This window comes from Mustela erminea, chromosome 17 (genome assembly GCF_009829155.1).
Source record: "Mustela erminea isolate mMusErm1 chromosome 17, mMusErm1.Pri, whole genome shotgun sequence".
NCBI classification, from domain to species: domain Eukaryota; kingdom Metazoa; phylum Chordata; class Mammalia; order Carnivora; family Mustelidae; genus Mustela; species Mustela erminea.
In genome coordinates this window covers 66,139,328-66,167,282 of record NC_045630.1, presented here as the reverse complement: position 1 = coordinate 66,167,282, position 27,955 = coordinate 66,139,328, and the positions used below count along the sequence as shown (strand labels likewise).

Below are 27,955 nucleotides of genomic sequence, written 5' to 3'. Positions count from 1 at the left end.
TTTTTAGTGTGAAAGAATGTTGATAAATTACTCATCTTTTAAAACGACAATCATAAAATCAATCTCCTGTATTACTACTGCATGAGTGCGAGGGAGTCCCCAGCCTACATGGGTTATGTTAAAAAAAATTTTTTTAGGTAGCTCATTCAAAACTGAGAAAGCATTTCTTCCCTAGAAATATTATAGTAATAAGGGAAATGGATCTGCTCACCGAAAACTCATTTCCACACTCTCTCCCTCAATTTCCTGGTCTAGATTTATGACTACTTAGGCTGCTTCTTAAGCTTTCCAGCGCCTCCCACACAGGTCTCCATTTCCACCATGAATTTTTTTCAAGTGGGGTATTTTTAACCTGGGCAATGTCTTACTAACAATGTAATTTTGTATCACTTAAAATCTCCTAATTTTCATTTTCACAACACAGATGACGCCCGATTACCTTAAATTCTGTATGAAAAATATCTTAAGGCAATCAGAAAATTAAAAACAAGAGGTTTAAGAGAACATTAAAATGTCCCTAGTAGTTCGTGAACTCCAAACATCAAAAGCAAGATGCTATTTTGAAATATGTACTGACTCAGGTTTAAAGATGGGTGAACTTTAATTTAATCGTGTATAAAACCAAATGGTAGTCTAATACCACTGAGACTAAGTGCTGAAAAACGAAGTAATAAAACAACTACATGAAACATGATTCCAATTTAAATTCTTTGGACTCTTTCTCAGCCCCCACTTTTAATACAGAAGGAACTCTCCCAGTCTAAGCCCGGTGGTATTGGTTAACACTTGACATCCAAAAGCTGTACTTTAGGCACGTTCCACGAGTTCTCACAGCTGTTGGGAAAGCTTTAAAAAAGAAGAAGCGGGGGTTAAAAAGACAGCTTCGGACTGCAGCACAGTATAACCGGTAGGAATGCCGACTTGGACTTTAGGTCTCTAAGTCCATTCCTCTGTTCTTCTACAAAAACGCTAATTTTAGCATCTGATAGTTTCATCAGATTTCCCATTTTCAACAAGTAACCTTTACTTCCCACCATGCCCCAGAGAACTGAGACTCCTGAGATTAGGACAGAGGCGGACCTCACCGCTGAGTCTGCTTTATATATAAGGCAACCACTCGTTTTAATTCCCGCTGGAATAGGGTTTTGTGCTCCAAACTGAATCTTCACTAGAGTGCACAGGATGTTCAAAAATGTGTCCCAAAGCTCTCTTCTGGTCCGTTCAGGACAATGGCCATGTCGTAGAAATGGCAGAGGAACTGGAGTCCTATCAGTCGTATTTGATTCTCTCCGTGGGGGGCTCCTCCTTGTAATGGGAAATTATTTGAATCAGGATGGAACAGTTGATAAGGAGGAAGAACAAACCAGCTAACCAGATAAACAGAAACGTGTTCTTTCCCTGAAACTCCAGGACGTAGGCCGGCGCCAGCCACAAGGCCTGCCCTATGAACCAGAGCATCAGGAGAAGCACAGCTCGCTTCCACGGGATCCGCACGAGCGGCATCACCAGCGGCAGCAGGCAGAGGTACCAGAGGAAATACTGGGAGGTGCAGACTTTGTTGAAAGTCACGAAAATGGCCGTGTGCAGGAAACAACAGAAGACGAGGTCCCGGTAGTAGGCGAAGGACACGGCGGAGAGCAAGACGAACTGCGGCAGGAAGGCGGCGATGCCCAGGGAGGGGCTCCACGGGCTCTCGGCCGTCAGGTACAGCATGTAGAAGTAGGGCGAGAAGTTGTGCCGCGTGTCCCGCCGCGTCAGGTGGTACAGGTAGGTGTGCTCCACGAACTCCCAGCCGTATCTCCGGTAAAAGCCGGCGCCCAGGGCGGAAAACGTGAGCCCGGCCACCGCCACGAAGAGCAGCACGGCGCGGCTGCACAGCCTCCCGAGGAACTCGGACAGGCGCGCCCGGAAGGAGCCGCGGCGCGGGCGGGGGCCCGGGTGGCCGCCGCCGCCGCCGCCGCCGCGCTCCGGGAGCAGGTGCAGGGCGATGGGAAGGACGTAGGTCACCGGGTACATCTTCATGTGCACCGCGACGCCGTAGGCCACGGCGGCGCCCGCCACCTGCCCCCGCGCCAGCAGGTACAGCGCCGCCAGCACCAGCGCCGCCACCAGCGAGTCGGCGTTGCCGCGGCTGGACACCGCCATGGGCAGGGGGTTGAGGAGCCAGAAGACGCAGTAGCCGCAGGCGCGGCGCCGGCCCAGCCCCCGCAGGCGCAGCAGGCGGTAGAGCAGGAAGGCGGCGAGGAGGTCGCCGCTGATGAACAGAAACTTCCCGAAGAGCTCACCCAGGTACGCGCTGGGCGCGAGCAGCCAGCCCAGCAGCGGCGTGTAGCGGTAGGTGGCCCGCAGGTACGGGGAGCGCCCCTGCGCGACGAAGCGCGCGGCGTCCGTGAACACCTGGTAGTCGGCGTCCGTGTAGCGCACGAGCAGCGTCCGGTCCTGGAAGACCCCGTAGAAAACCAGGGCGACCCGCGCGAGGAAGGCCACCCCGAAGACGCCGGCGGGCGGCACCCGCAGGCTCAGGAACCACTCCCCCCAGGGCTTGGTCGGGCCCATGACCGCCCGGCGCCTCAGCCGCTCGGCCCCAGCCCCGAGCTGCCCTCCGAGCCCCGACCCTCGCTCGGCGCCCGCGCCTCAGGCGGCCGGCGCATCTCCCGCCCGCGCGCCGCCAACCGAAACCACCGCGGGACGGTCGCTTCCGGCAGGGAGCCCCGCCCCCGCCCCGCTTCCGGGGGGAGGGGCCGCGCCGCGCCCTCAGTGGCCGGGCCGGGGTGGCCTTCCTTCGGATTGGCTGTGTCGCCGCCCCTCCTTCCTCGGGCGGGGGCGGGACTTCCGGCTCTCGCGGGAGGCGTGGCCCACGGGCCCGGGCGGCTCCGCGGGTCTGTGGCGGAGCGGGGCGACGGTCCTCTTCGCACGAGGGTCCTTCCCGCTTCGCGGCTGCGTCCCGCGGAGACGGAGCCAGAGACGGAGCGAGCTTCCCGCCGCGTCCCCCGGCCCGGGGGCCCGAGAGTGAGAACGCTTGCCGGGCGTCCCTCCCGGTCGCCGGTCGCCGGTCGCCGGTCGCCGGTCGCCGGTCGCCGGGGCTCGTGGGCCGGCCCGCGCGTGCAGGTTGCGCGCGTGCTCGGGACGGAGCCCTGACCTGAAGCTGCACCTCCGTGTCCAGACTGCAGGTGAGCGGGGCCGCTGTCTTGTCCGGGAGGCCGGGAACGGTGCCCGCGCCTCGCCGCCGCGACGGGGCTCGGCCTCGTGTCCCGGCTGCCTTCCCGCTCGCACAGCACCTGACCCTGCGGGCCTCAGCCCCGGTGTCCCCTCCCGAAAGCTTCTGCTTTCATCCGCCGGGCGACGTCGCTGCCTCCTCCACCGAGGCTGGCCACACGGGGGTGGCGGGGCTCCGAGCTCTGGAAGGTCGTGCCCACGGAAGACCCCGCCTGCTGCCTGGCCCGTCCGGTGCCGCCCGCCATCCCAGGGCCCCGGGCGCCTCTCCTGGAGCGACCGTTCTTCGTTACGGCCTTGGGACACCTGATTTTTTTGTTTCTCTGTCCTCGTTTTCTCTTGGACACTCGGAGGTCTTTGGGAACAGAGGCGATCTCGTCCTTTCCGTGCGTCTGTCTCACCCACCCGCGGGCGTTCAGGACGCGTGGGGCAGACGTTGGACGATACCAGAGGCCCCGCAGAGTGGCATCCTGGGAGTGCTCCCAACTCCCGGGCCGGCCGCCCCCGGTGTCCCTCCCCCACCTCGAGCTCCGATCCCTCCCCCACCCGCCCCTACCCTTGCTTCCCTGAATTTCTCACCAAGGACTCCCGCCCTTAGGTCTTTCCCGCCTGCGGGCTGGGGCTGCTCTTAGTCTGCAGAACTGTGAATGCCCTAATCATTGTAAGTGACGTTCATAACCTTTTACAGGAGATCGTAGGGTTCTTGAGGTCAGGGATTATATCTTATCCTTAGTTTTTTTTTCAGTTACTCATAATTTATTGCAGTCGTAGGCACATTATAGGTGTTCAGCAAGTACTGATGGCTTCGTTTCACGGATTGATCTGGCTTCCTAGCGGAAGCTTCCTTGACTAGAATAAAGAGGGTAGATGACTCCCTGCAGCCTCAACACGCAGCTCCCCGGACGGCCCCCTCCAGCCCCCGCCCACACCTCACGCATCATAGGAGTGACTCTTACCCTGCGGGTGAACCGTGTGAATCGTTTGTGTTACATATTCATACTCCGGTATCTTTTTCCCCTTACATAAGCCTTAGTGTAACTACAGGCCTCATGTTGGTAGTTACTTTTGCTTTGCTTTATCTTTTTTTAAAGATCTTATTTATTTATTTGACAGAGAGAGGGAGATCACAAGCAGGCAGAGAGAGGGGGGTAGGCAGGCTCCCTGCCAAGCAGAGAGCCGGGACATGGGGCTTGATCCCAGGAACCCGGGATCATGACCTGAGCTAAAGGCAGACACCCAATGACTGAGCCACCCCGGCACCCCGGCAATTACTTTTAACTCCGGGGTTTTTTGTTGTTGTTGTTTTTGGTTTAGTTTTTTTGTGTTTTTGTTGTTGGTTTTTTTTGTTTTGTTTTGTTTTGTTTTGTTTGCAGCGCAGTAGCTACATGTACGGTGAGAGCCCATCACCGTGCTGCTGGCAATGATTCCCAACACCCAGTTCTGCCGAGGACTTGCCTGCAGTGTGTCAGGTGTTGTGCTAAATACTTTCCACGTAGGGAGGATACGCTGCCTGCTGCCTTCTCAGATGAAGAAATCAGGATTTACAGAGGTGAAGTAATTTCCCCACGTCACATCATGAACTAATGGCAGAGCTGGAACAGAAGAGCAGTTCTGCCTGCTGTGCAGCTAACCTGTAAACAAAATGTTGATGATGAATTTTGATTTCCTTCTCTGCGCCCTTCTCATTTGATCACTTGTCGGAATCTCTCTGAGAGCCGCTCTCACTATGACTCTGGCCCTGACTTTTCTCTCTGCCAATGATAGCCAAGCGAGGCTTAGTCCAGAGAGCAGATGATGTGGGAGCAGGGTGTCTGAGGATTAAGTGAGGGTCCTCTGATGGGTTGGTTTAGGTAATGTGGCAGAAAGGCCTCAACCAAATGACCCTGTAGAGCTTACCTCTTAAAGGGATGGGAGGCACCAAATTGGGCAGATAAGAAAACCAGAAACAGCTAATGAAACCTGACCTGGGTCACTGAGGTCAAAGGCGTGAGATACAGGTAGTAGTTTTGGGACCAAAGAAGGGTCTGGAGTCCAGGAAAATAACTTGGACGGGGCGGTCCGACTTCCTTACCGTTTCTAGGTGGGACGGGTATATTCCAGGCTTTAAGGAGCCCTCCCCGAGCTCTTTGCCCTGGGCTCAGGGATTCCTTTTCTCATCTCTCCAAAGAGCTGCAGGTTTTCGGGTGGCTCAGCTGCTCGTTGCCTCTCGAGCTACAACACACAGTCCTTCCCATTCCCCCTTGCACCGGCCGCCTCCAGGCTTCTGCCCCGTAGATCCAGCCACACCCATGCATGGCTTGTCCCCAGCATCCTCGCCGAGGGCCTTGACCTGGGTCACTGTACTGTTTCACTCTCCTCAGCTTTCCAGATCGACTCTTCCCTTTGTTGCCCTGTTCTGGGCAGCATCACACCATCTCCCCTGCCGTGGAGCTCCCCATGAGAACAGGCCAGTGGGAGGCACTAGCTGAGATGAAGCTTAGTCCTGCTACCTGAGACCACCGCTTCCCCTGGAACCACAGCCCCCTCCCTTGGCTACAGCTCGCACCACTTCCTGCCAAGTTTAAGACTGCTAAAGGCTTTCCGGCGGCGGGGAGGTCCTGGGAGCCTCACCATCTCTCTGCTCATTAGCCCTGCCCACACCCTTGTAAGTAATCCCTTCATTAAATGCCATCCCTGTTAGCTCTTGGAGTGTACCCTCTTGTTTTCTGCTGTAGTACAGGCTGATTCAATCACTTTCCTTATTTTGTTTTTGTAGATCTTGCTTCTGTAGATCTTTCCTGCTTTGTAGTTTCCTTGGAATCTATTCATAATTCCTTTCATCCTCGGGGTCCTATACCTTAGTCCAGACCTTCAACAGCTCCGTTTAATAGTCCATACCGACCACGTCCACTACCCAAGGGTCTCGCGATTACCTTCGCCCCATGCTTTTGAAAGTCTCTTAACTGGTTTAGTGTTTCCTGCCTCTCAATTCTCCTGCTAGGTTGATATTCATAAACAGTACTTTAATTAGATTCTCTCCTTCCTCAAATATCTTCGGTGGCTCCCAGCTGCCTATAGGAAACAAAAATTGACCATTTAGCCTCACATTCAGTCCCTCCGTGGCCCTGCCCTTTCAGTCTGTTCGCCTATAAAGCCCTCTCTTCTAGGGTTATGACCCGTCCTCACATAATACACTCGTGCTTTCTGTCTCCCGTACTTCTGATGCTCTAACAGCCGCAGAGAATCCTTTCTCTCTCTCTTGCCTACATGCTCCTTGTGCTTTGATGCTGGCCTCTAACCTCAGCTCCTCAGACTCTCCCTAGACCTCAAATTTCTCTGTCAAATGATCTCTCCTTGCACGACTGTGAGCTTACCGTCTGTTCTCTCTCTCTCTCTCTCTCTCTCTCTTTTTGACAGTTATGTCCTGCCTTATGAAATATGTTACCTAAATCTTTTACGGGTCTTTAACAAACCTACGCGCCCCCCTGCGTACTGGCTGCATGAACTCGAGACACGTTCCTTCCCTCCCCCTTCCCTTGCTTCTGCGACATCCGCTGAGCAACGTACGTGCAGGCGTCAGGCTCTGCTGGTGACGGAGCGCTGACACGAGTCCCAGTCACGTGGCTCTTAAACAAGCCAGTGACACAGACATTCATCCAGCAAGTCCACAAGCACAGCTGCCGCTCTGGTAAGCGCCACGGGAGGTGGGTCTGCGACGCAGCCAGACTTCAGCAGGCGCTTGGGGGTGAGACTGTGCGACGGGCGCGGGTAGAGTGAGCGAGGCTGGGGCCGGCGAGCCGTGAGGCGTCGCGCAGGAGACCAGCAGGTGCGAGGCCCGTGCCGCGCGGCCTCACTCCTGTTTCCTTCTCAGTGGAGAGGTACCTCCCGCCGAGCAGGAACTCAGCATCTGCCGATCTTTCTTGACTCTTAGGTCCCATGTGTTCTAACCAGACCTTGTAGATCGATACCTTGCCTGGCCTAGTGCCTGTCCCTGGGAGGTATTGTCCAGAGGCGTCTCCTAGGTCGGTGTATCGGGCCCTTAGTGTGTGCGACTTGTTACTGTATCTTGTTTTCCTCACAGGTTTGCAAGTTTCTTCGAAGTTTAGGGGGCTGTGTATATCGTATGTCTTGTATCTCAGATGTCTTGTGACCCAGCCCTCAACTAGCGTTTCCTAAACGTTGTAGTTAAGTCCCTGCTGATGATGGAAAGAGACCCCGTTTTCTCCCTCCAGCTCCCTCTGTCCTTCCATTTCTGGGGAGCAGGGGTCAGAGACTCTGGGATGTGTTACCCGTTGTCGGAGAGGACTCAGGACTGGATATGGGCCACCGGATCTTTTTCGGGGAAGTGATGGACCAGAGTAGAAGAGAGATCAGAGAGATCCCTTTCTTCGAATGTTGGGGCACAAAGCCCCACTGTGAAGCGAATAGTTCTGTAGAGCCTCAAGGATACGCAAGGAATGTCTCTGCGCAGCAACATGGAAGGGAACTTGGGCGCGTGACTCGCCGGCTGAGAGGAGCGTTGCCCAGCATCCCAAACAACTTAACTTTCCTGGACGGAGCTGAGCCAATGTCCAGATTTCTGAGTCTTAACTTCTTTTTTTTTTTTTTTTTTAATCCTTTAAAAACCACGTGTGAAGGGTATTTGCTACAGGATCCTAAGGTGGATGAGGGGGCTGCGGTACTGAGGGAGGGAGGGGTGACTGCGGGGAAGGGGCAGGGCCGGGCCACGTCCAGCCCCCCCAGCGCAGCCTCCGTCCACCCTCCGCTCCCGCAGACAGGCCTGCGGGTTCAGGCCCGAACACTAGGTTGGCTTCGATTTCTAAAAGAAGCTGGAGTAAAGCACAGAGATTCGTCCATTTTATTCAGTAGCTTATTCTGAAAAGACTAAAATTAAATAAAAGAAACCAAACAAGCTCCTGGTCTTGTTTGACTAGGTAAGTTTGACCTGGTTTAGTCTTTAATGCGGCGACTGGAAAAGCCGCCCCTGGACCGTGGTGCTTCAGGAGAGCTGGCCGTGACCGAGCTTTTTATCCACAGCAAGGGGGGGCATGTCACCTGCTGCAAAGAAACTAGGTTCAACAGCAGGGGAAAGGACCAGGGTAGCAGCCTTGGGGAGGGGGCAGTGTCCCCGACTTAGAGCAGTGTTACAGCTGGCAGCTTTTCTCTGCCCAGGCCTTATGGGGAAGCCCCCAGATGGTCTCACCAGCTGGCAGAGATGGGTGGTGGATAATGCGGTGGAGCAGAGTCAGGATTCCAGAAGATTCTCACGGAGCTGCCCCCTCCCCCCGGGGCAGCCGCTAGCCCCCTTCTCCTGTTTGCCACGCGCCCCCTTACCCCCACGCCCAGTGCCAGGACTGGGGCTCTGCTGGCCTAGAGAGCATCTGGGCAGCCTGCAGCCGCGCAGAGGGCTGGGTCTTGGCCTTGGGCCCGTCCTGAGCCCCACACCCTTGCCGTGCTGATGTTTGGAGGCTGAGGTCGTGGCGTCCCGTCAGTGCCCCCCATGCACCGAAGAGGTCAGCTCCCGGTGGGACTTCCCGTAGCAGGCTGAAGCTGCTGTGGCCCCCCCGCCCTGTGCAGGAAGGGCACATACAGCGTACTTCAAGAAAAGGACACAGAAGGTGCTTTTATTTTAAAACAAAACAAAACAAAAAAAGTGCTACAGTGACAGGACATGGCCGGGTGCAGCACACAGCATAAGTGGGTTCCAGATGCCTGTGGCCCCAGCAGCCACCCCCTTCCTGTCTCCCTCCTCCTGGACCTCAGCCCGCGGGGCTTCTCAGAAGCCTCAGCGGGCATCTCCTCGCTTCCGAAGAGCGGCTTCCCTGCCTCCCTCTCCCATCATCAAACCCGAAGCCTCCTCGGCTGTCTCACTTCCATCTCGAAACCAGGATCACTGGTCAAAAGTCTGGAAATCGGGGGAGTCCTACCCCCACGCTAACGTCTCCTTTCCGTACATTCAGGATATTTGTCCTAAACACATCTATATACATCATACATCTCTCCACGTATATATTATCTCTGTGTCTCTTTCTCCCTAGGTCAGCCTTCCATTCGCACCACGCCCTGCTTCCTGAGCCTCCACCCAGGTCTCGGCAGCTGGTCCAAGGGAGACTGGTTTCATCGATTTCACTGGGTCCCTCAGCAGCGCCCTGTGTCATCGTCACACCCTGAGTACCCTCCCCCATTGGTGGTTTTGCCCACGTGGCATCTCCCCGCTAACATCGGTGCTTAGGGCTCCTGCCATTCGAAGTCTATGGTTGGCGGGGCCAGGGGACCCCAGACCCGGCTGCTTCTCAAGCTTGTCTCATAGCCCGAAGAAGGGTTTCAGCTCCGAGGAAGAGGCCATAGTGTAAACTCCTGGTTGGGGGTAGGGGGGGCGCAGTTTTCTGGGAAGGCGTATGGGAGAGTCAGCGAGGCTGTGTTAAAAGGACAGTGTGACTTAAAGTGCAGCTTAGAGCAAAGTCTGGGGTCCCAGAGGAGAAGCAAAAAGGTTAAGTCAGAAGATGTCCTCATTCTGTTACGCAAGAATCTGAGCAGCGTCTGGGACCTAGAGCGGACAGCAGGGGACGAGGGAGAGAGGGTGTCCCTCAGGAGGGACGCGGCTGTATGCAGAAGAGACTAGTGGAAGATAGCTTGCTGTTGGGTGAGAAGGCGCGCGCGCGCACACACACCCACAGTCCAGTACTCTGGGCCTTTGCACGTGGGAAGAAGGTAAGTCTGACGTTGAATAAAGTTGAGAGCCTAGAAACTGGCTCTTTGCCTTCTGTTCTTCTGTGTCGGATTTTCAAGTTTTTCTGGTTCTGGTTTTCTTGAGAGCCAGGGACTGTTGGTGGGGTTTGCGGTCCGTGAAGAATGCAGGGTCTTCAGTTTTCAAGTCGTGGTTAGCCAAGTTCGAGGAAAGATGCACGTAAGAGGGTCTTACGCGGATCCTGTGGTGACCGTGGGTCCAGCCTCAGAACCGTGAGGTTTCTCTGTAAAGCTCTGCACGCAGACGCACGTGCACATTCTGGGGAAGCGTGTAGCTTGTAACAACTGACCCGGGTCCTCCCGAGCAAGCTGCCACTTGACTCGTTCAGGGGACTCTATGCCTGGCCCCCATGGGGGTAAGGGGGGACAGTTTCTTGTACCTAAATGAGACCAGGAGACACTCTTGGGATTTGGGGAGAAACTTTTGGGGATTTAGAGAAAGTTCTGGGGCCCCTTTTCCCTTCTTGGCCTCTCCCACAGCCCCCAGCAGGAACAAGGAACAGCTTGGTCTCCTAAAGTGTCCCTTTAACTCCCCTGAAGGTAGCTTTGTGGCAGAGGAGAGTGGAGATGGGGCTGGTGCCCACTTTAGCCCAAGTCTCGGGAATGGCTAAGGGAGACCCTGGTTATTTGATCAGGAGGCATGGTCTCCTTCCCTCCCAGCGTTGCCTAATAAGCTAGCTGACATTGTCAGAGGGCCACAGGCAGGAGTGATGGGGGGATGGTGTCTGCCGGCCACAGAGTTCTGCCCTGCTCCAAGCCCTAATAAAGCCCTAACTCCCAGGGGCTCCATACAGCAGTCTGGAAACCTGAGAATTTACTCCTCCTGCATGGTGGGGTTGATGTCACTTTCCTAGGGAATCTGGGCCCTGTAAGTATCTGGAACATCATTTCCAGACCTTTCTGTGGGACCTGGGAACATACTGGCATGGCTCATCCCATCCACAGGTCGCAGGGAAACAAATCCAGGGCTGTGTGCAGAGTAGGGTCAAGGTCTTGGACAAGAGTTCTGCATTAGTCCCTCCACATCGAGAGTTCAGATTCCGGGATGGGTGCAGGTGTGGTGTGACCGGTTCAGGTTTCCTGGGTCAGCCTCAGTTCTCTGGGAGCAGAGGCGGCTGTGAAAGAACTGGGTATTGGAAGAGAGGGTCCACTTGAGAGAATGGAAAGAGGAAACCTGGTGACCAGGGCTCTAGATTATCGTCCAAATTTACCAGCAGAAATAAACCCCCTATGAAAAACCCTGACTTCTCTCAACAGGGCTTGGTAGCGAACCCAGGATAAATGAATTCCAGATTCCGATCTTTCTAAGGCACAGACCCCGAAAGGACTATCAGAGTCTTGCCTTAGGGAACCAGCTGGGTGGGAAATTAGGGGTGGGTGGGGGTTCCAGCCTCAAGCCACCAAACTGGACGGTGGTGGCGGCGGGAGGTGGGGGGAGTCTATCCATCCACCTGGAACGGCCCTCCTAATGTGCGTCTCCAAGCATGGCTGAGGCATTCAAGCCACTTCAGCCTAATCTTCCCTCTCCTTCCCCCATCCTGTCGTCAGGGAGTTGTGCGTCGGGCGGGAGTGGGGGAGGTGAAGGGGACGATGGAAGGAAAGCTCGGACCCCAGTTGGCCTCGCCTAGCCGCAGGCCACCAGGTTAAAGCAGAGGGAGTGGAGGATGGGTGCTTCGGGGACTCTCCGGTGAGCTCGGGTAGCAGCCCTCTCCCAGGATGCCAACAGCGGAGAGACCAGAGGGATGGGGAGGTGGGAAGCCGCCATCAGACGTTGCTGATGCGCACGCTAAGGGCGCTGCCTTCCTTCTCCGCTTGCTCCCGCAGCGACTCCTCCAACTTGAGCTTCTCTGGGTCTCCGTAGCGCGTGGTGCTATCACGGAGGCCACTGGGAGGGGCCACTTTCACTACTTGGTCGAAGAGGCTGAAGTCCGCTATGTACTTGCCGCTGGCTGACAGCGAGATGGCGGGTGTGAACTCGTAGCCCCAGAGGATCTCCTCCGGCAGGTAGGAGGTGCGCACCTGGCAGGTGGCGCTGGTGGACTCCACCGTCCCGCTGAGAATCAGCACCAGCTCGAAGTCGCCCTCGCCGCTGCGAAGGGGCAGGTCCTTCAGGGGACTGCTCTCATCCACCACGTGGTAGAACGTCAGCGGCAGAATGAGGAACGGGCTGTCAGAGGCGGTGTCCACCTGGAAGGTCACGTTGACCTGGTTGAGCCGGATGTTCTCACCCTCTTTGGTCTGGTGGGTCTGCAGCAGTTTGCCCGTCACCTGGCAGCCGATGAGGAGGCTCTTGCGCATGTTGGCGACGCGGATCATGAGGCAGGGCTTCCCGTCGTGCGCGGCGACCACGGCGTGCTGGCTGAACCGGATGGTCTCCGCCCGCTTCTTGGGCCGGGCGATCTTGGCCAGGAAGGTGCCCGTGATGAAGATCTCCAGGATGGTGGTGAGCACCAGCTGCGCGATCAGGAGCACAATGGCCAGCGGGCACTCCTCGCTGATGTAGCGGAAGCCATAGCCGATGGTGGTCTGCGATTCGAGGGAGAAGAGGAAGGCCCCGGTGAGCGTGTGCACCTGGACCACGCAGGGGGTGTGGTTGGCGGGGGGGCCCAGCTCCAGCAGGTCCCCGTGGGCCACCGCGACCAGGTACCACACCACGCCAAAGAGGAACCAGGTGCCCGCGAAGGTCGCCGAGAAGAGCAGCAGCTTGTACCGCCACTGCATGTCGATGAACGTGGTCCACAGGTCCTTGAGGTAGAGGAAGCGCTTGTCGGCGATGTGCTCCATCCTCACGTTGCTGCGGCCGTCCTTGGTCAGGACTCGGCGCCGTCGGACCGCCGGGCCCACGAGGGGCCGGCTCTCCGTCTGCGTGGTCTGACTGTAATACACCTTGGCGACTGATGTCATCTGGAGGGAGCAAGACAGCATAACGCAGGTTACAGCAGAAACCCAGCCGACTCCTGGCCACCCCCCAACGCGAAGGAGGAAGTCACATGCGTTTGGTGCCACTGACTGGTTCTTACCAGTAGCCAAGATTTATGAGCGCCTGCTGAATGCCAAGCGCCGCGCAAGACACTGGTGGGTCAACAAGAATGACATCGCCCTTGCTCCCCAAGAACCCGCAGCCCAGTGAGCGAGACTCGTTCAGTGAGCAAGTACCTGCAACGCAGTCTGATCCTTGCGACTCTTGGGAGATGCAGAAAAGACTGGGTCATAATAAGCTCACAGTGCCTTGAAGGTGGGCCAAGAAGAGAGGGCTCTACCGGTCTCTAGTCCCCGCAAGGCCAGCTCTGTGATGCCCTCTCATCCTGAAATAGGGTCCCTCCCCTCCCTCATGAATGGCAGAGCAAGAAAGACTATCCTGTTGAAGTCGTTCCAGGCCAACCCCCCTTAAAACACACAAACCCTTCATTTACTCACTTTTCTCCCAGCCCCGAGTCCGTACTCATTGGTGACACCAAGATACTCATCTGGCTCAGGAAACAGCAGAAACCGCCCATCCTTCTACCCCTGGAGATGTCCTCTGAGCACCCAGTCCATTTCACCATGTCTTATGGTGATTACTCCTAACCCCCTACCGTCACCATCACTATCATCTATTCGCATCACGGCGGGGGCTCGGTCTGGGTCGGTGGCTCTGGGAAAAGCACAGATGGGACCCGAGCAAAAACAACTGAGCCATGGTGGAGAACCACACAGCGAGGCCTCCTGACGGTGCGGGTGCAGGGACGTTTCCCCGGGGACTCGGGGACTGCCGGGTCACCGGGAAAGTCGCCTTGACGGGATAAAGTAGGAAAGTTCGTGTGTATCAGTTAGCACGCGCTCCAATTCAGGATTGCTGTTTGTCCTGAGAGAAGAAAGGGGGAGAGGCTCGGAGATAGGAGACCGCTCGCTTCCTACAAGGGGCCGGCACCCCTGCCCAAGGAGTAACTTGAACTTTTCCAGCAGAGAAAGGATTTCAATCACTGGGACCCTTGGATTCTGGCTCTGGAGGCCAGACCTTCTGGGAAGGAGGAGGGTGACCTCAGGGGCATCGGTCCTTGGAGAACAAAGAGGCTCATCACATTCTCTGTTCCAAAAAAATCTGAACAATTGCATTTTATCCCTCACACTGCTCCCTTACCCAGTCTTCCCCACGACCGACCTGACACCTGGAATACGAAACTATCTGGGCGCATTCAAACACCGATCCAAGTAGACCCTAGACTGGCGACTGGCAACGGACAAGAGTCCCGGAATGCTCAGAGGTAACCAGGAGCCTGTTCGGCCAGCCTCCACCCACCTGGAACTTTTGTTGGAGTGAGACCACTTGGCCAGAACTGGATGTCGTCCACTTCCCAATACCCTTAGCTACTTGGGAGCAAAGGGGAACAATTGGCATTTAGAGCCCAAGGAAAGCCCCATTCAAAACTCAGTAGTAGTAGTAATATTAAAAAAAAAAAAATGCACAGCACCTGCATCTCTGTACCATTTTTTAAAAGGTTTTATTTATTTATTTGACAGACAGAGATCACAAGTAGGCAGAGAGGCAGGCAGAGAGAGAGGAGGAAGCAGGCTCCCCGCCAAGCAGAGAGCCCGACGTGGGGCTCAATCCCAGGACCCTGGAACCATGACCTGAGCCGAAGGCAGAGGCTTTAACCCACTGAGCCACCCAGGCGCCCCACGCTCTATACCATTTTAAAGTTTACCGATTAGTCCGCCTTCGCATCTGATCCACAAACTGGAAAAGATGTGAACCCTCTGAGAGATTGGAGGAACTATTAACGGACAGAGAAAGTGCTGGAACGTTGTGGATGAGTGAACCTAATTTTAATATCCAAAAAGAAAAACAAGATACATTTCATAAACTGCAGACAAACAGGTAAGATGTTGACCCTCGGCAAGTTTCTAGAACAGAGCATTAAGACTGCGAGTACTTGGGGGTGCCTGGCTGGCTCAGTCAGCTAACTGCCCGACTCCTGATTTCGGATCAGGTCTTGATCTCAGGGTCGAGAGACTGGCCTCCACATTCAGCAGGGAGTCGCTTGACAATCTCTTTCTCCCTCTCTCTCTCTCTCTTGCAAATAAATAAACCTTTAAAAAAAAATTGCAAGTATTTGGGCAGGTTGGGGGAAGGGCAATAGGGCCCAGCAAGGGGTGTTACCCAGAACAAGTCCCATCAAGGAACCTAACTGCCTTCCTGGACAAGGTTACTACATGAACAAGTCAGAGAAAGCAATAGAGAAAGTGTCTCCTGCAAGGTTTTTGACAAGATCTCTTATGTCCTTGGGGCTAAGACCGAGAAAAAAGAACAGCTACTCTGATCCTGGGGCCTGAAACATACAAAAATCAGTGGTACTAGTGAGTGGATCATTTTCTATTTTCTAGTGACGTACCAGAGAGCTTTATCTCTGGCCTTACCCCATTCAGTGTCTGCAACATTACTTTATTCGAAACTCCAGAACACATGGCCGTCAATCACGTGGGTGCCACGAAGCAGGGCTGGATCACAAATGCAAGGTCTGGGCAGAATTAGGATCCAAACGGAGCCAGAGGAGCTTTAACAAAAAAGATAATTACTGCGTATGTGTATGTGTATGTGTATGTGTATGTGTATGTGTATGTGTATGTGTATGTGTATGTACTGGGGTCTAAAACTTACCTGAGCAATTCTGGATTGGAAAGATGGGATGCATTTTGGTTTCCAAAAAGGTAATGCTATTTCAAGCTACTTCAGGCGAATTCAGTTATGCAGAATAAGGAGGTTGTTGATCGTGCTCAGATCTGCTTATCCTGTACCAGCTGTTTTGCGTCTCAAAGGACAATCAAAACCAGATCATGCAAGAAACGGCTAAAGGAAACGGGGAAGTTAGTTGGGAGAAGAGGCGATCTGAGGGGTACGAGTGGCTGTGTGCAAGTACTTGGTTTGAAGTGCTGTCCCGTGAACAAGGGTTTGGACTTGGTCTTTGAGAGCTAAGAGAAACCACCAATGAGCTTACACCACAGGAGGAAAGATCCCAGACTGATACGACAAAGAACAACGTAACAATCAGGACATGCAGAGCTTCTCTAGAAGTAGGCAGTGCTCTGTCCCTGGAGGGGTTCACGGGCAGGATGGGCAAGCACTTTGCCAAAATTCCGTAGACAGACGGAGGTGAAGGACGGACTGTACCCCTCACCCGCACTCTTGGAGGATCGGATGCGCACCCACCCTGCGTCTGCGGTCTCCGCCCTTCCCGCGGTGACCTTCAGGGGATCTGTCCCCAGAGTCCCAGCTCTGTTGGTGCTGCAGAAAGATTCCACCTGTCTTGAGGAATGGAGGTTCTTGGGACCCAAGGGAAGGCTTGCTTCTCATCCCCAAAACAGTAGTCTGGGGTTCTATATCACGTCACAGTTCTTAAAATGTAATTTGACCCTCACACCATGAACTAAGTACAAATCGTTAGAATCGGCTCTGAGATTTGTCCCAAGCAGATTAATGGTAGAGGTGGAACCAGAACCAGTCTTCTGTCTCTTGGTCCAAACCTTTTTTTATTTTTATTTTTTTAAAGTAGGCTCCATACTCAACGTGGGCCTGAATTCACAACCCTGAGATCAAGGGTTGCATGCTCCCGGGATGGAGCCAGCCAGGCGCCCCCGAACGTTTTAATTACAGCAACTGTTTCTGGGACCCCCCAGGTGCACCACCATGGGTCCCAGGGTCTCAGGAAGTGCCTCCGTGGTGCCCCGTAGAGAGAGGATCACAGCTGAGCCGCAGAGGACAGGGCCTGGAGCTTTCAGATTCATGGCGCTGGAGATCTGGGCTGCTGGCGAGGGCTGCTGTGACTGCCGCCTCCAGCTGCGTGCCTGCTGCTGCCAGCCTTCTCCCGGCCTCCTCCAGCTGCTCCCAGCTGTTGGGCCACCTCCCACAGCCAGGCAGCTTTGTTCTCCGGGGGGCCTGAGTAGGAAGCGGGTAAACAATCCGCCAATCTGCTCCCACCCCCCCACCCCCCCACCCCGCCTCCTGCACTGGCCCGGCCCTGGCTCCCGCTCTGGGGAAGGGAGCAGGACCCAGCTCTGGAACAGGCCTCCAGTGCCCCCAGCACACCTGCGCCTTCCTCTAGAGGGCGCCATTTCCCCCAAAACCGTCCCAGCCGCAGGCCAGGGACAGTGTCTGAAGACTTCGGGTGACAAAGCCGGCCCCCAGCGGGTGAAAAGACAGAAACGGAGAGACGTCCCCTTCGTGCTCCAAGATCTGTACTAAGGATTTTTTTTTTGTAACACAAAGGCCAGGCGTACCCACAGTGGTGTCCGGCATGCGTCCTCGGAACACAGGGCTCCCGCCTCCTGCTTTGTGCCTGACCCGGCGGCACCCGAGAGCGCATGAGTCGCTCATGCTCCAGAACGAGCGCGTTCATCAGAGCCTTACCCCACGAGGGGTCTCTCGTGATTCACTTGGTCCACAGCTCCCAACTGCCTTCAGGATAACGTGCAAAAGCCTTTGGTCTGGTCTCTGGCTTCCCGTTGGCTTTGCGCCCGCCGCTCTTCGCCAGGCCTCTGGAGCCCAGCCCTGCCGAGGACCTGCTGCGTCGTCCTCTTTGGACCTGCTCTCACACTGCTCCCTGCCTCCCTGCCGACCTCCTGCTTATCCTTCCCAACTCAAGTGTCGGTGGCCCGCTTCGAAGCCTTTCCTGACCATCCAAGAAAGAGTGGGTGTGCTCCGTCTCCCTGGCCTCCCCGCCGCGAGCGTTGAGGAAGCCGGCTCTTACACACGTTCCCACTTCAGAACACCGGAGTGCTTTCCAGTGGTGCATTCCCCAGCGCGTGTGACCCCTGAGTTCTCACCTAACACCCCGGACTGGGACTTCCACCTGTTTTCCCAGTGTCGGGGACATTTGTTACTAGAGACAGGATATGAGGCACAGGAGATGGGGACGCAGAGCTTCTGGAGACCTCCAGGGGGAGCCACGGCACAGCGGGAGGGACACAGGCTCCCTGCCGTCCTGCTAAGCCGGTTACAAACATTTCCTTCAAAAGGCGGGAGAAAGCAGGTCCCCAAGGCATCAGTCCTGGTTCTCCTCTGGGTCAGCAAAGGATCGAGAGAGAGAATGAGCTCGAAAACGGCTGTGGGCATTGGGGTGGACCAAGCCAGTGTAAGTGGCTGGAAGGGATGCTCCGACCCCCTCCCCCCCCACACCCCGGGGCCATGGAGGAGGCACCGGTCGGGCTGGAGGACAGGAAGCGACCCTGAATCTGTTTTCTCTGCAGCAGCTCTCCTGAAAGGAGCCCTGGGTACTGATTTCACTGCCTTCACTCCCGCATGTGAACAGATCCTCCTTCTGCCCCTCTGGTCTCCTAAAGGGTTAACGGTGCCGTGGGCCTGGGAGTTCCGGTGCTCAGACTCGGGGCCACCAGACTCTCCTTCCTCGTGTCAACTGTCAGCCTGTGTCTGAGCTGGGGGCTGGGGATCTGCCCCTCGCGCCTCTTCCTCTCCTGGCCTGACGTCAGGTCTTTCTCCCGTTTCACTGGAATCACCGCACCGGCCTCCACGCCTCTGCTGCCCTGTCTTTCCTTCCTCAAATCCCTGCGACACTGCGGCCGCCGCGTCTCGTGTCACGACCCCACGGGCCTTTCTCCGGCTTCGGTGCCTACGAGGTGCTCAGAGGAGCCTCCTTGTTTCCTGACTGAGGACGCCGAGCCCGGGAGGGGGGTGGGACCCCAGTGAAGGCTGGCCCCGCGCTCAGGTCCTCCGACTTACAGTCGTCCGTGCCGTCACCGTCTGGGGCCTTCCCTGGCCCAGAACATGCTAGTGTCCCTGCACCATCGGCCAAGGACCAGGCCTAGAGGGCCCTCCCGGATCTGCTTCCAGCCTCATTCCCCACCTCTTCTCTCCTGCGGTGAGCCTTGGGCAAAGCAGCTGCTCCGTGCCCTACGCGCGCAGGTGTTCATGCTCTCTCTCCCTGGCCTCCCTCTGTCCTTGTCCCTACGTACCCGAGATGGCCTTCAGAGCCCGGTTCAAATGACCCCTTCTGCCATGGAGCCTGGGATCCCCACAGCCTTAAGTAACACCTCCCTTTTCTGATTCTACACGCACACACACACACGCACACACACAGGTCACCATCTGTGTGTTTTATGGGACATCCATCCAGCACGCTACCTCTTTTCTACTATAAATATGCTTATTGAACGGAGGATTCAGACATAAAGCATTTTCATGGCCCATGACACGTAGTAGGTGCTCCAGAAGTATCTCGGGAGTGAACGAATGAGCAGAAGGGAGCAAACTGGGAACAGACTGCCCCCCCCCCCGCCGGCCAGCGTGGGAGCTCTCGTCCTGCACAGACAGCACTTTGCGCTGGTCCAGAGCCTCTCCTCCGAAGCCCTCTTGTCCTTCCTCCTTGTTTGTGTCTTCTCTCGGTTTTTCCCACGTTTTTTCCCTTTTCCTGAACGTGGAAACCCCCAAAACTAGTTATCATCACTGAGCGACGCACAAACCAGCAGAGCTGTCCTGGTCCGCGGTGCTGCTGCCGCTGTAGGAGGACACACACAGACCCCGCCATGGGATCACTCACGTACACGACCCTTTCTCTAGCATCTCCTGGGTGCCGGATTCGAAACAAGACCCTGGAGTTGGGGAGATGAATTAGATGTAGATTCTGGCCTGTCCCAAGCCAGTAAGGGAGCCAACCCTAACACAGGCAGGAAGCAGTAAGCACCCTAGACCAAGCATCCAGGAGGTCCTCGGGGAATCTGCAAAGGGGAAGGTGACATTTAGCTCAAGGGAGTGACCCCGTGAGAGTGGTATTAACCCCATTCAGAGCAGGAAACAAGTAACGAACAATCAGAGGCTGAGGTTTCCCTCCGTACCTGGCTGTCTCTCTCAAGAAAGACTTTACAGAGAGAGGTGGCGTTGAGACGGGGCCTGAAGGTCAGGCAAGACTGAGACACGGGGAGCCTGGGGCCTGGGGGTCAGAGAGAAGGCGCTTCCAGGGCAGGGAAGGGAGCAGTAGGAGCAGCAGCTGTAACACTGGGAAAATCCAGAGCCAGCCAGGGACCAGGAGCCTTTCGTTTTGGCTGAAGTGTTAGGAGCCCAAGAAAGACCCTTGATAGTACAAATTGGAACAACATGGTGGTGCGCTCCCACCCCCCAACACCTCTGCTTTGCGGCCACCTGGGTCCCGGATGAGGGGAGCAGTCACAGTGTGGGAGGGGCGCCACTGGCTCCTGCAGGGATGAGGGGCTGGGGGCTTGACTCCCCCCGTGGGCTCTGGCCAGTGATTTCTCCTCTTTGGCTGCAGAGTGCTTCCCCTTCCTAAGGACTCAGGGAAATGGGAGGAGCCCGAGGGGCCGGACAGCACTTATGAATCCATAAGAGTTTCTGCCTTCACAGTTCCTGAGGAGCCTGGGGCGAGGGAGCCCACACGACACAACCTGCTGGCCACAGAGCCCAGATGAGCACCTTTTGGCCAGACTCCAGGGTCCTCTGTCCCGGAGCTTCAGGCTAATACTACAGTGACTTTGCCTTCCCTGAGCCAATTCCAGGCTCCGCCGCCAGAGAAGGTGACTCCTCGACCTGCTGGGAGGTGAGCCGGGGCCAGCCTGGCTGGACATGGCAGCAGTGACGCCCGGAGAGCATCTCATGACTGGCGGGGACGCTTTTGTTGTGTGACTGCTCCATCCCCGTGTCCCCTTTCCCGGGGTTGCATGGCACATCCCTACGGTCCCCATTTCCTTCTGGGACTCTGCTCCCAACTGTCTTCCCAACTCTCCTCCACCTGCGCTGCCCGCTAGCGCCTCGTACTTGGTGCTGGCCGCTACTAACGTGAGTGTCCCCCTCCGTCCTTGTCACCTGCCTTGGGCCCACTCTCTCCGCACACATCTGAATGGAGTGTCCTTCAGGCTCCTGGATCCTGCTCTCTGAAGGTGGTGATATGCAGGCAGAGCCTGCTGTCCCGCTCGTCCAGCTCTGACCTCCGACCGGCCTCACCCACTCGGCCCTCCTGAGCGCCGTCTGTACTCCCAGGCCCAAGGGTCGGCATTGGTGGCAACACTGTAAGCCCCCCAACCCCCGCCAGCCTCCTGTTCTCCCCCTTCTTCCCTCCAGAAAAGAGCCTTTTGATTTAGGGGTTTGGGAATGGGATCGGAAAGGAGCGGTGCTTGCCTCCAGGACCGGAGGGGTTCCCACGCTCGCCGCGAACCAGTCGACTGGGCTGAGGCTTGGAGGAGGTCCTGAACCAACCACTGGGGGGGCCTGCGTGAATGACGGGATGGACAGAAACAGGCAGCCGCGGCATACCAGGTGCCTCCGGGCCAGTAACTGCCGAACTCGTCGTGCTGTGTGTCAGGGAAGGCCTGTGCACAGAGCGGGGGCTTCGGGGCCCCATCAGCCCCGAACCCAAGGCTAGGTACGCCTGAGCGCAGCATTCGGGAATTGTGGAGACCGTGTGTGGGATTCGGCCCCAGGGATGTTTCAAGACCCTGCCAGGAACTAAGAGGTTACCGGTTACCTGTTACCTGCTCGGACGGGGGCCGGACGGGGAAGCAGGAGACTTAGGTAGGAGTCTCGGCTCTGCCACCGACTCTCGGGGACCTGGGGCAATGTCTCAGCCAGCCCCTCAGGTCACTATTTCCTTAATTGTGGCATAAGGGGGTTGTATTCGTCCCATTCTCAAAGCAGTGTGCCAGGAGGGACCCAAAGTCACCTGATTAAGGGTAACGTATTTTTGCCGCAATATCAATTCTCCTCAGAGACGTTGAGGGAAGATCTTATTTTCATGTGAAACAAACAACATGTGATAGAATTGAATGAAAACTTTACCCGATCTAAAAACGAAACAGTGGGGCGCCTGGGTGGCTCAGCGGGTTAAGCCGCTGCCTTCGGCTCAGGTCATGATCTCAGGGTCCTGGGATCGAATCCCGCATCGGGCTCTCTGCTCAGCGGGGAGCCTGCTTCCCCCTCTCTCTCTGCCTGCCTCTCTGCCTACTTGTGATCTCTCTGTGTCAAATAAATAAATAAAATCTTTAAAAAAAATAAAAAAATAAAAACGAAACAGATCACAAGCCCGTCGTGGGGTGACCGATTACGCTCATCAACACGTCTCTTCTCTGGTAGCTTCCCCTCGTCTCTGCCTTTCAGGGCCAGTTGCGGGGTGGGTTTGGGGGGGCCTGTGTTTGAGGATTATCAAGGTCCCTTCCAACTTTTAAGACCCCATGTCCAGGCCTCTCCCTGGCTTGGCGGGGAGAGGAAACGGCCACTCAGCCTCCTGTCCCCAAACATATCATCTCCTCTTCAGACACTAATTCCAACTTGGTTAGTGACTCTGGAGGCTTCCAAGGAGATCGGCTGCTCTGGGGCCTGAAAAGAAGCATTTCTGGGCTTCCGGGTGTTAAGGAGTGGGGGGGGGGTGCGCAAGGGGCCCGGGTCGGAGAGGGAGGCCAGCAAGAAAAGTGCCCCGGGTTATGTAAGCCCTCGAGGCTGGAAGAAGACCGGAGTTGGGTTTGGGGTTCTTTTCAGACGAGACGCCCTCATTCATTAATCTCCCTCCCGTCCGGCCCCCGAGAAAATCCACAAATAGCGACGGAGCCAGATGCACACAAATCGTGCAGAAAGGGGGGCAGAGGGTGTGTGTCCGGGGGCCTGCTTTTCCAGCTGAGTCACTGTCGCCTCTGTCGGCCACCCCTCCGGCCCCTTCCCCTTCCCTCCCGTCCCCTGGCCTCGGCCTGACACCAAGGCCCTGGCCCAGGGAAGAATAGGCTTTTCTTCCCTTGTGTCAACGTTTGGAAAGTTCTCATAGCCTGATCAAAAGAAAGGATAAAAGCCTTCAAAGCATTTCCTGGGAGCCTGTGACCCCTGTCTGGCCCTGCTGACCCCTCTGTGTGTTTTCCGGTCAAGAGAGGGAGGGACACAGAGACGGGGCTGTGTCAGATGTTCTCGTCTGTCCAGGCAGCGCCCCTGCGCGTCCGGGTGGGCCGGTCACGAGTACTGCCCCTTCCCCTGCCCTGATCCCCAGGCGGTGTCTCCTGTTCCCCTACAAGAAGGAAAGCATATTCTTGCGGAGAATGGCTCGGGACGTGGGATCTCGGGGATCCCCTCTCCCCAGCCAGAGCAGGGATGACTTCCTGGCACGTGCCGCAGGTGGGCACTGACTCTTGGCCCTGCCTCCCCAGCCCTCACCACCCCCCGGAGCACACGCCTTCCCCGAGTCATCACCTCCCACCCCCGGGGCCGGCTCCCACTCAAGACTGAGCATCCTGATTCTGGGTGAGGAGCCCAGCTCTGTGCAGAGTTCAGCTGAGGACAAAGGATGCAGCCCCAGCTCCGGCCATCCCCAGAGCCTCCTGGCCTGGTCCCTTCCGGGTCCTCACCTCAGAAGAATGAGCGCCCCCAGATGTCACCCCGCCCCGCCTCGCCTCAACCGATGAGCCAAAAAAAGTCACTTTGTGCTAAGATACAGCTGGAAGCAGCAGCATTAATGTGAACAACGTCCTCTGTTATTATCTGTCGTTATCTGTAAGACAGGAGCTGCTGGAGAGGCTCCCAAGGACGCTGGGGGACACCTCCCAGGGTCTGGGCGGGTGGCGCAGAAACAGGATGAGGACCAAGATGTCTGCTCCAGGCGCCTGCTTTCTGCGGCGGCCTGCCCCGAGTCCCCAGCCAGCCCTCACGTGGCCAAGCTTCTGAGAGTCTCCCCACGGCAATCTGTACCCCGCTGTTCCCCCAAGATCCTGGCGGAGGGCGTCATCCCCGCTGAGGGGTTAAAGCGGTCTTCCAGACGGACCCCATGCTGCGCAACCCGCAGAGGGGCGGAGGGGTGTCCTGGATGCAGATGGCGGGAGGGGAGGGGAGGAGAAGAGGGGGTCTCCGGAGCCGCCCCTCAGCCCTGCACGGAGATGATGTCCCTGCCACTAAGGGGCAGGGCTTCCCAGCCCTGGGCCCTTGCCTCTTCCCCCCTGCCCCTCCCCTGTCCCCTCCCCAGCCCACTCCTTTTAACTACTAGGTTGAACCAAAAGGTTGAACCAAACTGCTGCTCAGGGGCTCCTGGGTGGCTCAGTGGGCTGCGTGTCCAACTCGGTCTCGGCTCCAGTCAGGATCTTAGGGTCCTGACACTGAGCCGCGCTGTCCCCGCTCAGTGGGGCGTCTGCTTGAGTTCCCCCCCCGCCCCTCCCCCGACTCTGTCTCTAAAAAAGAAAGAAATTGCCGGTCGAAAGGAAAAAACAGGCCCCATGTCAGCAATATCAAATGTTTCCATCAAATATTTAATAGCCGTGAAAACAAGTATCAGCCCCTCAGAGCATGAGTCCCCGCAGACTACAGGGCACACAGAAGCCACTGCACGTGGTCCCGGCCACGTGGGGGCAGTGAGGGCCGCGGGGAGCCTCTCCAGCGGCACAGTGGACCTCCCCGTCTTCACTCTGGGCGTCCCTCGGCCACGGCCCCAGCAGCCTGCGGCCCCTGGCCCGTCGGGACACTCTCGCCACCCGTCTCCCTTCCCCTGCCGCTCCAGCCCTGCCTCCTCACCTCTGCCCTCGGTCTGGAGCATTCCAGCATCAATGTGCTTAGGTTCCTGTCCTCCGGCCTCCGGAAGGAGCCTCCTCTGCGTGTCCCCCCTTCACAGAGTCGCCCCTGGCTTCCCTCCCGCCCCGCCTCCGGGTGGGCGCTGGGTCTCCTCCATTCTGCCTCTGTGGGCGTCTCTCCGTCTCCCTCAAGGCTGCCTTAGTCCAGTCTCCCTCGCCTCCTCCAGATGCCGCAGTGACCTGGTGTCCCTTCCCCCACCCTCCACCCCCACCCCAAGGCTCCCCTTCCCCGCACCCCCCCCCCGCGCCCCTCAGCTGCCCCAGGGCCTCATACAACTGGCTGCATCCTGCAGTTCGGCCTGAAATCCTTGAGGGGGTTCCCCAGCTTCGGGGTAACTTCCTGACAGCTTCAAGCCCCCCAACCCCCCCATTCTGCCCCCAAGGTCACAGCCTGTGCCTCGGACACTTGTCCCTGGGCACCCCCTTCCGGGGGTAGAGCGCCACTGTATGCCCTTGACCGCGGCCTGCACTGGGGCTGCTGGTGACCACGAGGGGCACCTGTGGCTCCCCGGCCAGGGGCTGCTGTCCCTCTGCTGTGTCCTCAGTAAAGCCCCTCCGGCTTCGAGACCCACCAGGAGCGCGGGGAAGGCGGGACCACTCCTTAGTCATCTCTCCGGCTGCCCAGACCCGCATTTCACCTCCCGGTTAGCAGAGAGGAAGGACGCAGACCAGAGATCCTTGGAGACCCCGATCTGATGGGCCGGGGAAGTCACCACGCAGCCTGCGGGCCACCGCGGCCCCCGCCCCTCGCGCCTAGCAGGTGTCACTCATGGCCCTGCCTTTTCTCACGGGGCCTCTGAATGTCTCTGCGCACGGTGACACGAAGAGAACCGCTCTCCTCCCAACCGGGTTAGCCTAACCGATGAAGCCCGTCTGTTATCTTGGCCCGTCCGGGGCACAGCCGAGGTCCCCGTCTGTCGTCTCTCCCACGAGTGGCCATCCCGCTCTGTGTCGCTCACGAGCCACGGGAGCTCCGGCCAGTCTCTCCGTCTCCTCCCCTGAGGAGGCAGCAGCGCCTTCCACCGTGCGGTCGGGGTCGGGCGAGATGAAGCGCGTGGAGTCTGTCAGGCCCTTACAAGGTATGACCATCGCCCAGCTCTGCCGCGAAGGAGCGTGTCTGCTCAGTTAGAGGAAACCGGGCTCCGAGGGGCCAAGTGTCTCGCTGGCGGTTAGCGCTTAAGCCTGGACTTTCGTCTCTCAGCCCCGCGGCCCTTCGCTCTCCGCACGCCGTGGGCTTGGCAACGCTCAAGGCCAGCCCCGCCTTCCTCCTCTTCTAGGCTGACGGTGACTTGTGGACACCAGAATGGGAAGAGGCTTCCAACCCACTCTCCTCGCCCCCCCTGCCTGTGGTCCCCAAGATGAGGCTCCGTCCGAAACCCCGCAGCCCGCCGCGAGGTAGGAAGGTGTGCGCCGAGGGAGACTGAAGAGCCACGATCCTCGGGGACTCCCCGCTTGTCCCCAGCCTTGGTGGCTCCAGGCAGCTGGCAAGCTTCTCACGGCCCAGGATGGCCAGGCCCCAGGAGACAAGGGTGTGCGTGGGGAGGCCAGGGAGCCCCTGAGCTGTCCCCAGATCCGCCCACAGGGTCTGAGAAACTAGTCGGGGGCCAGGCTGATGGGACCTGCTCGTTGGGTCCCAGCGATCAGCGGGGCCCCCCTGAGAGAGGACGGGGGGGGCGGGGTGCTGACCAGACCCCAGCCAAGGGCCCCGCCTCCACACACGTTCTAAGTCTGTGGTCTTAGAAGTTTCGCAGCTGTGAGGAGGGACGCTGGGCCCCGGGGGTGCCGGTGGAGCGTTGGAGAAGGGAGGGCCGGGGAGGCAGAAGAGAAACTCCCCCAAGTGGAGGCACCCTGGGGAGCCGCTCCTAGAGGGGTCACGCCCTAGTCCTCGCAGGAGGGACCATGCCCGCCTTCCCAAACAGGAGACTTTTTCCTGAACCCATCCGTGACCCGTATTTTGTTCATCGTTGTGTCCTCCGCAGGACTAGACTGGAGCTTTACTAAGTATTTCTTGAAAGAACCCACAGGATCTATTCCACGTGACCTTTTCCTCCCGAGGTCCCCTCCCGCTGTGTGACATGCTTCATCCCTGGAAGTCCCTCCTCCCAGCTTCCCAGCAAAGGGGGGTTCTGACTTTGTAACAGTGGGGGCACCGACCAGGTCTCCCCATCAGCCTGCACTCTGGGTGAAGAGCTGCCGTTTCCATAGCTGCCCTCAGCCCTCCTCCAGCGCACACCCCCGATGCTGTCTAGTGATGGGCCAGATGGGGAAACTGAGGCCAGCAGTGGGAGCGCAACGCTCAGCAGGAGAGCTCCATGCCAGAAATCTAGAGTCTTCTAAGGGAGGTCGATCCCTCTTCCACAGTCCAGGGTCGGACAGCTCTGGACTTGAGCTTCTCCCTGGACTGACCAAGTCCCCCTGGTGAGCCCAGCGCTTCTCCTGCCCAAAGGACAAAGGGCAAGAAGGCTGAGTTTGGGAGAATGGGAGAAGTTGGAAAAGGGGGACCCCGCTCTGAAACCCCAGAATTACAGCTGGGACAGAGTCTGGCATAACCCGTCCCTGCTGACCTCCCCAGCATCAGCGTCCTCTGGCCTGTCTCCACCCTGCCAGTGCCCTCTGTCCAGTCACACCAAGCTCCTCTCGGGTCTTGGACGGGCCATGCCTCCTCCTTCCAACAGCTCTTGGCAAACAGTGGGGCCTCCTCTGGGAAGCTCTGTCCCCCACCCCACTACCCTTCTTCCAGGCCTCAGCTGAGTCGCCACTTGCTCCAGGAAGCCTCTGCAGACGTGCCCCCCGCACCCCGTGGGGGTTGCCCCCTCCTTGCAATGAGCTAGGCCTTGCCTGCAGCACGTCACCCTGTCCTCCTGGGAGGTCGGTAATGTCACTGCTCATGTGTGAATGGGGTGTAAACCAGACTCAGAAGTTTAGTCGACTGGCTCAGGACGACCTTTAGGAAGGGTGAGCCCAAGGCCGAAGCCTGGTGTGTTTGCAGTGAAGACCACGCTTTCCCTCTTGCCCCCGGAGGGTCACACAGCACGCATGCTCGGAGGCCCTCGGGTCACCTCAGTGAAATCCCTGGTTTCACCAAAGAGGAAACCAAGGCCAGGAAAAGACAAGTAACGTCCCTACGGCCACACAGCTGGCCGACAGCACGTGTGGTTTTCATCAGAATCAGAGCAAGAACCCTGACTCTTCCCTTGTCCCAACGACTCCTCCTCCAAGATCCTCTCTTGACCCCGGGGTCCTGAAGGGCCCGCTGGCGTAGAGCCAACCTCAGAATGTCACCCACCGAGCTCTTCAGCTCTTCCGCTGTCCAGCCACAGCCACAGCCCAGGGCAGCCTCCTCCCATCCTCAGGTCCCCAGGATCCCCTCGGCAGAACAAGGCCACCAAGGAAGGCAGAAAAAACTGCAAAGTTTCTTCCCCTCCGGAGGGAGGGGACAGACTCAGTGCTGCTCTCTGCTGGGGGCTGAGAAAGGGCCAAGGGA

The 27,955-nt window shown here is 57.4% G+C and overlaps 2 protein-coding genes and 1 long non-coding RNA gene across 3 annotated transcripts in view; all 3 read right to left on the bottom strand.

The window, feature by feature from the left end:
* Positions 1-582: 582 nt before the first annotated feature.
* On the bottom strand, positions 583-2,714 carry PIGM (phosphatidylinositol glycan anchor biosynthesis class M). Its single transcript, XM_032318582.1, has one exon. It carries the CDS (start codon positions 2,554-2,556, stop codon positions 1,270-1,272), a length of 1,287 nt encoding a protein of 428 aa, XP_032174473.1. The 5' UTR covers positions 2,557-2,714; the 3' UTR covers positions 583-1,269.
* Positions 2,715-8,789: 6,075 nt separating this feature from the next.
* LOC116576406 lies at positions 8,790-23,508 on the bottom strand. Its single transcript, XR_004280141.1, has 3 exons — positions 23,497-23,508; positions 17,831-17,836; positions 8,790-9,126 (listed from the first exon to the last, which is right to left on the bottom strand). It is a non-coding gene; the product is annotated as an uncharacterized LOC116576406 (long non-coding RNA).
* Positions 9,115-27,955, bottom strand: part of KCNJ10 (potassium inwardly rectifying channel subfamily J member 10) — a 28,539-nt gene continuing 9,698 nt past the window's right edge. The window contains exon 2 of the mRNA XM_032318586.1: positions 9,115-12,843. Coding sequence (XP_032174477.1) covers positions 11,704-12,843 — 1,140 coding nt within the window. The 3' untranslated portion in view covers positions 9,115-11,703. The remainder of the gene's footprint in view (positions 12,844-27,955) is intronic.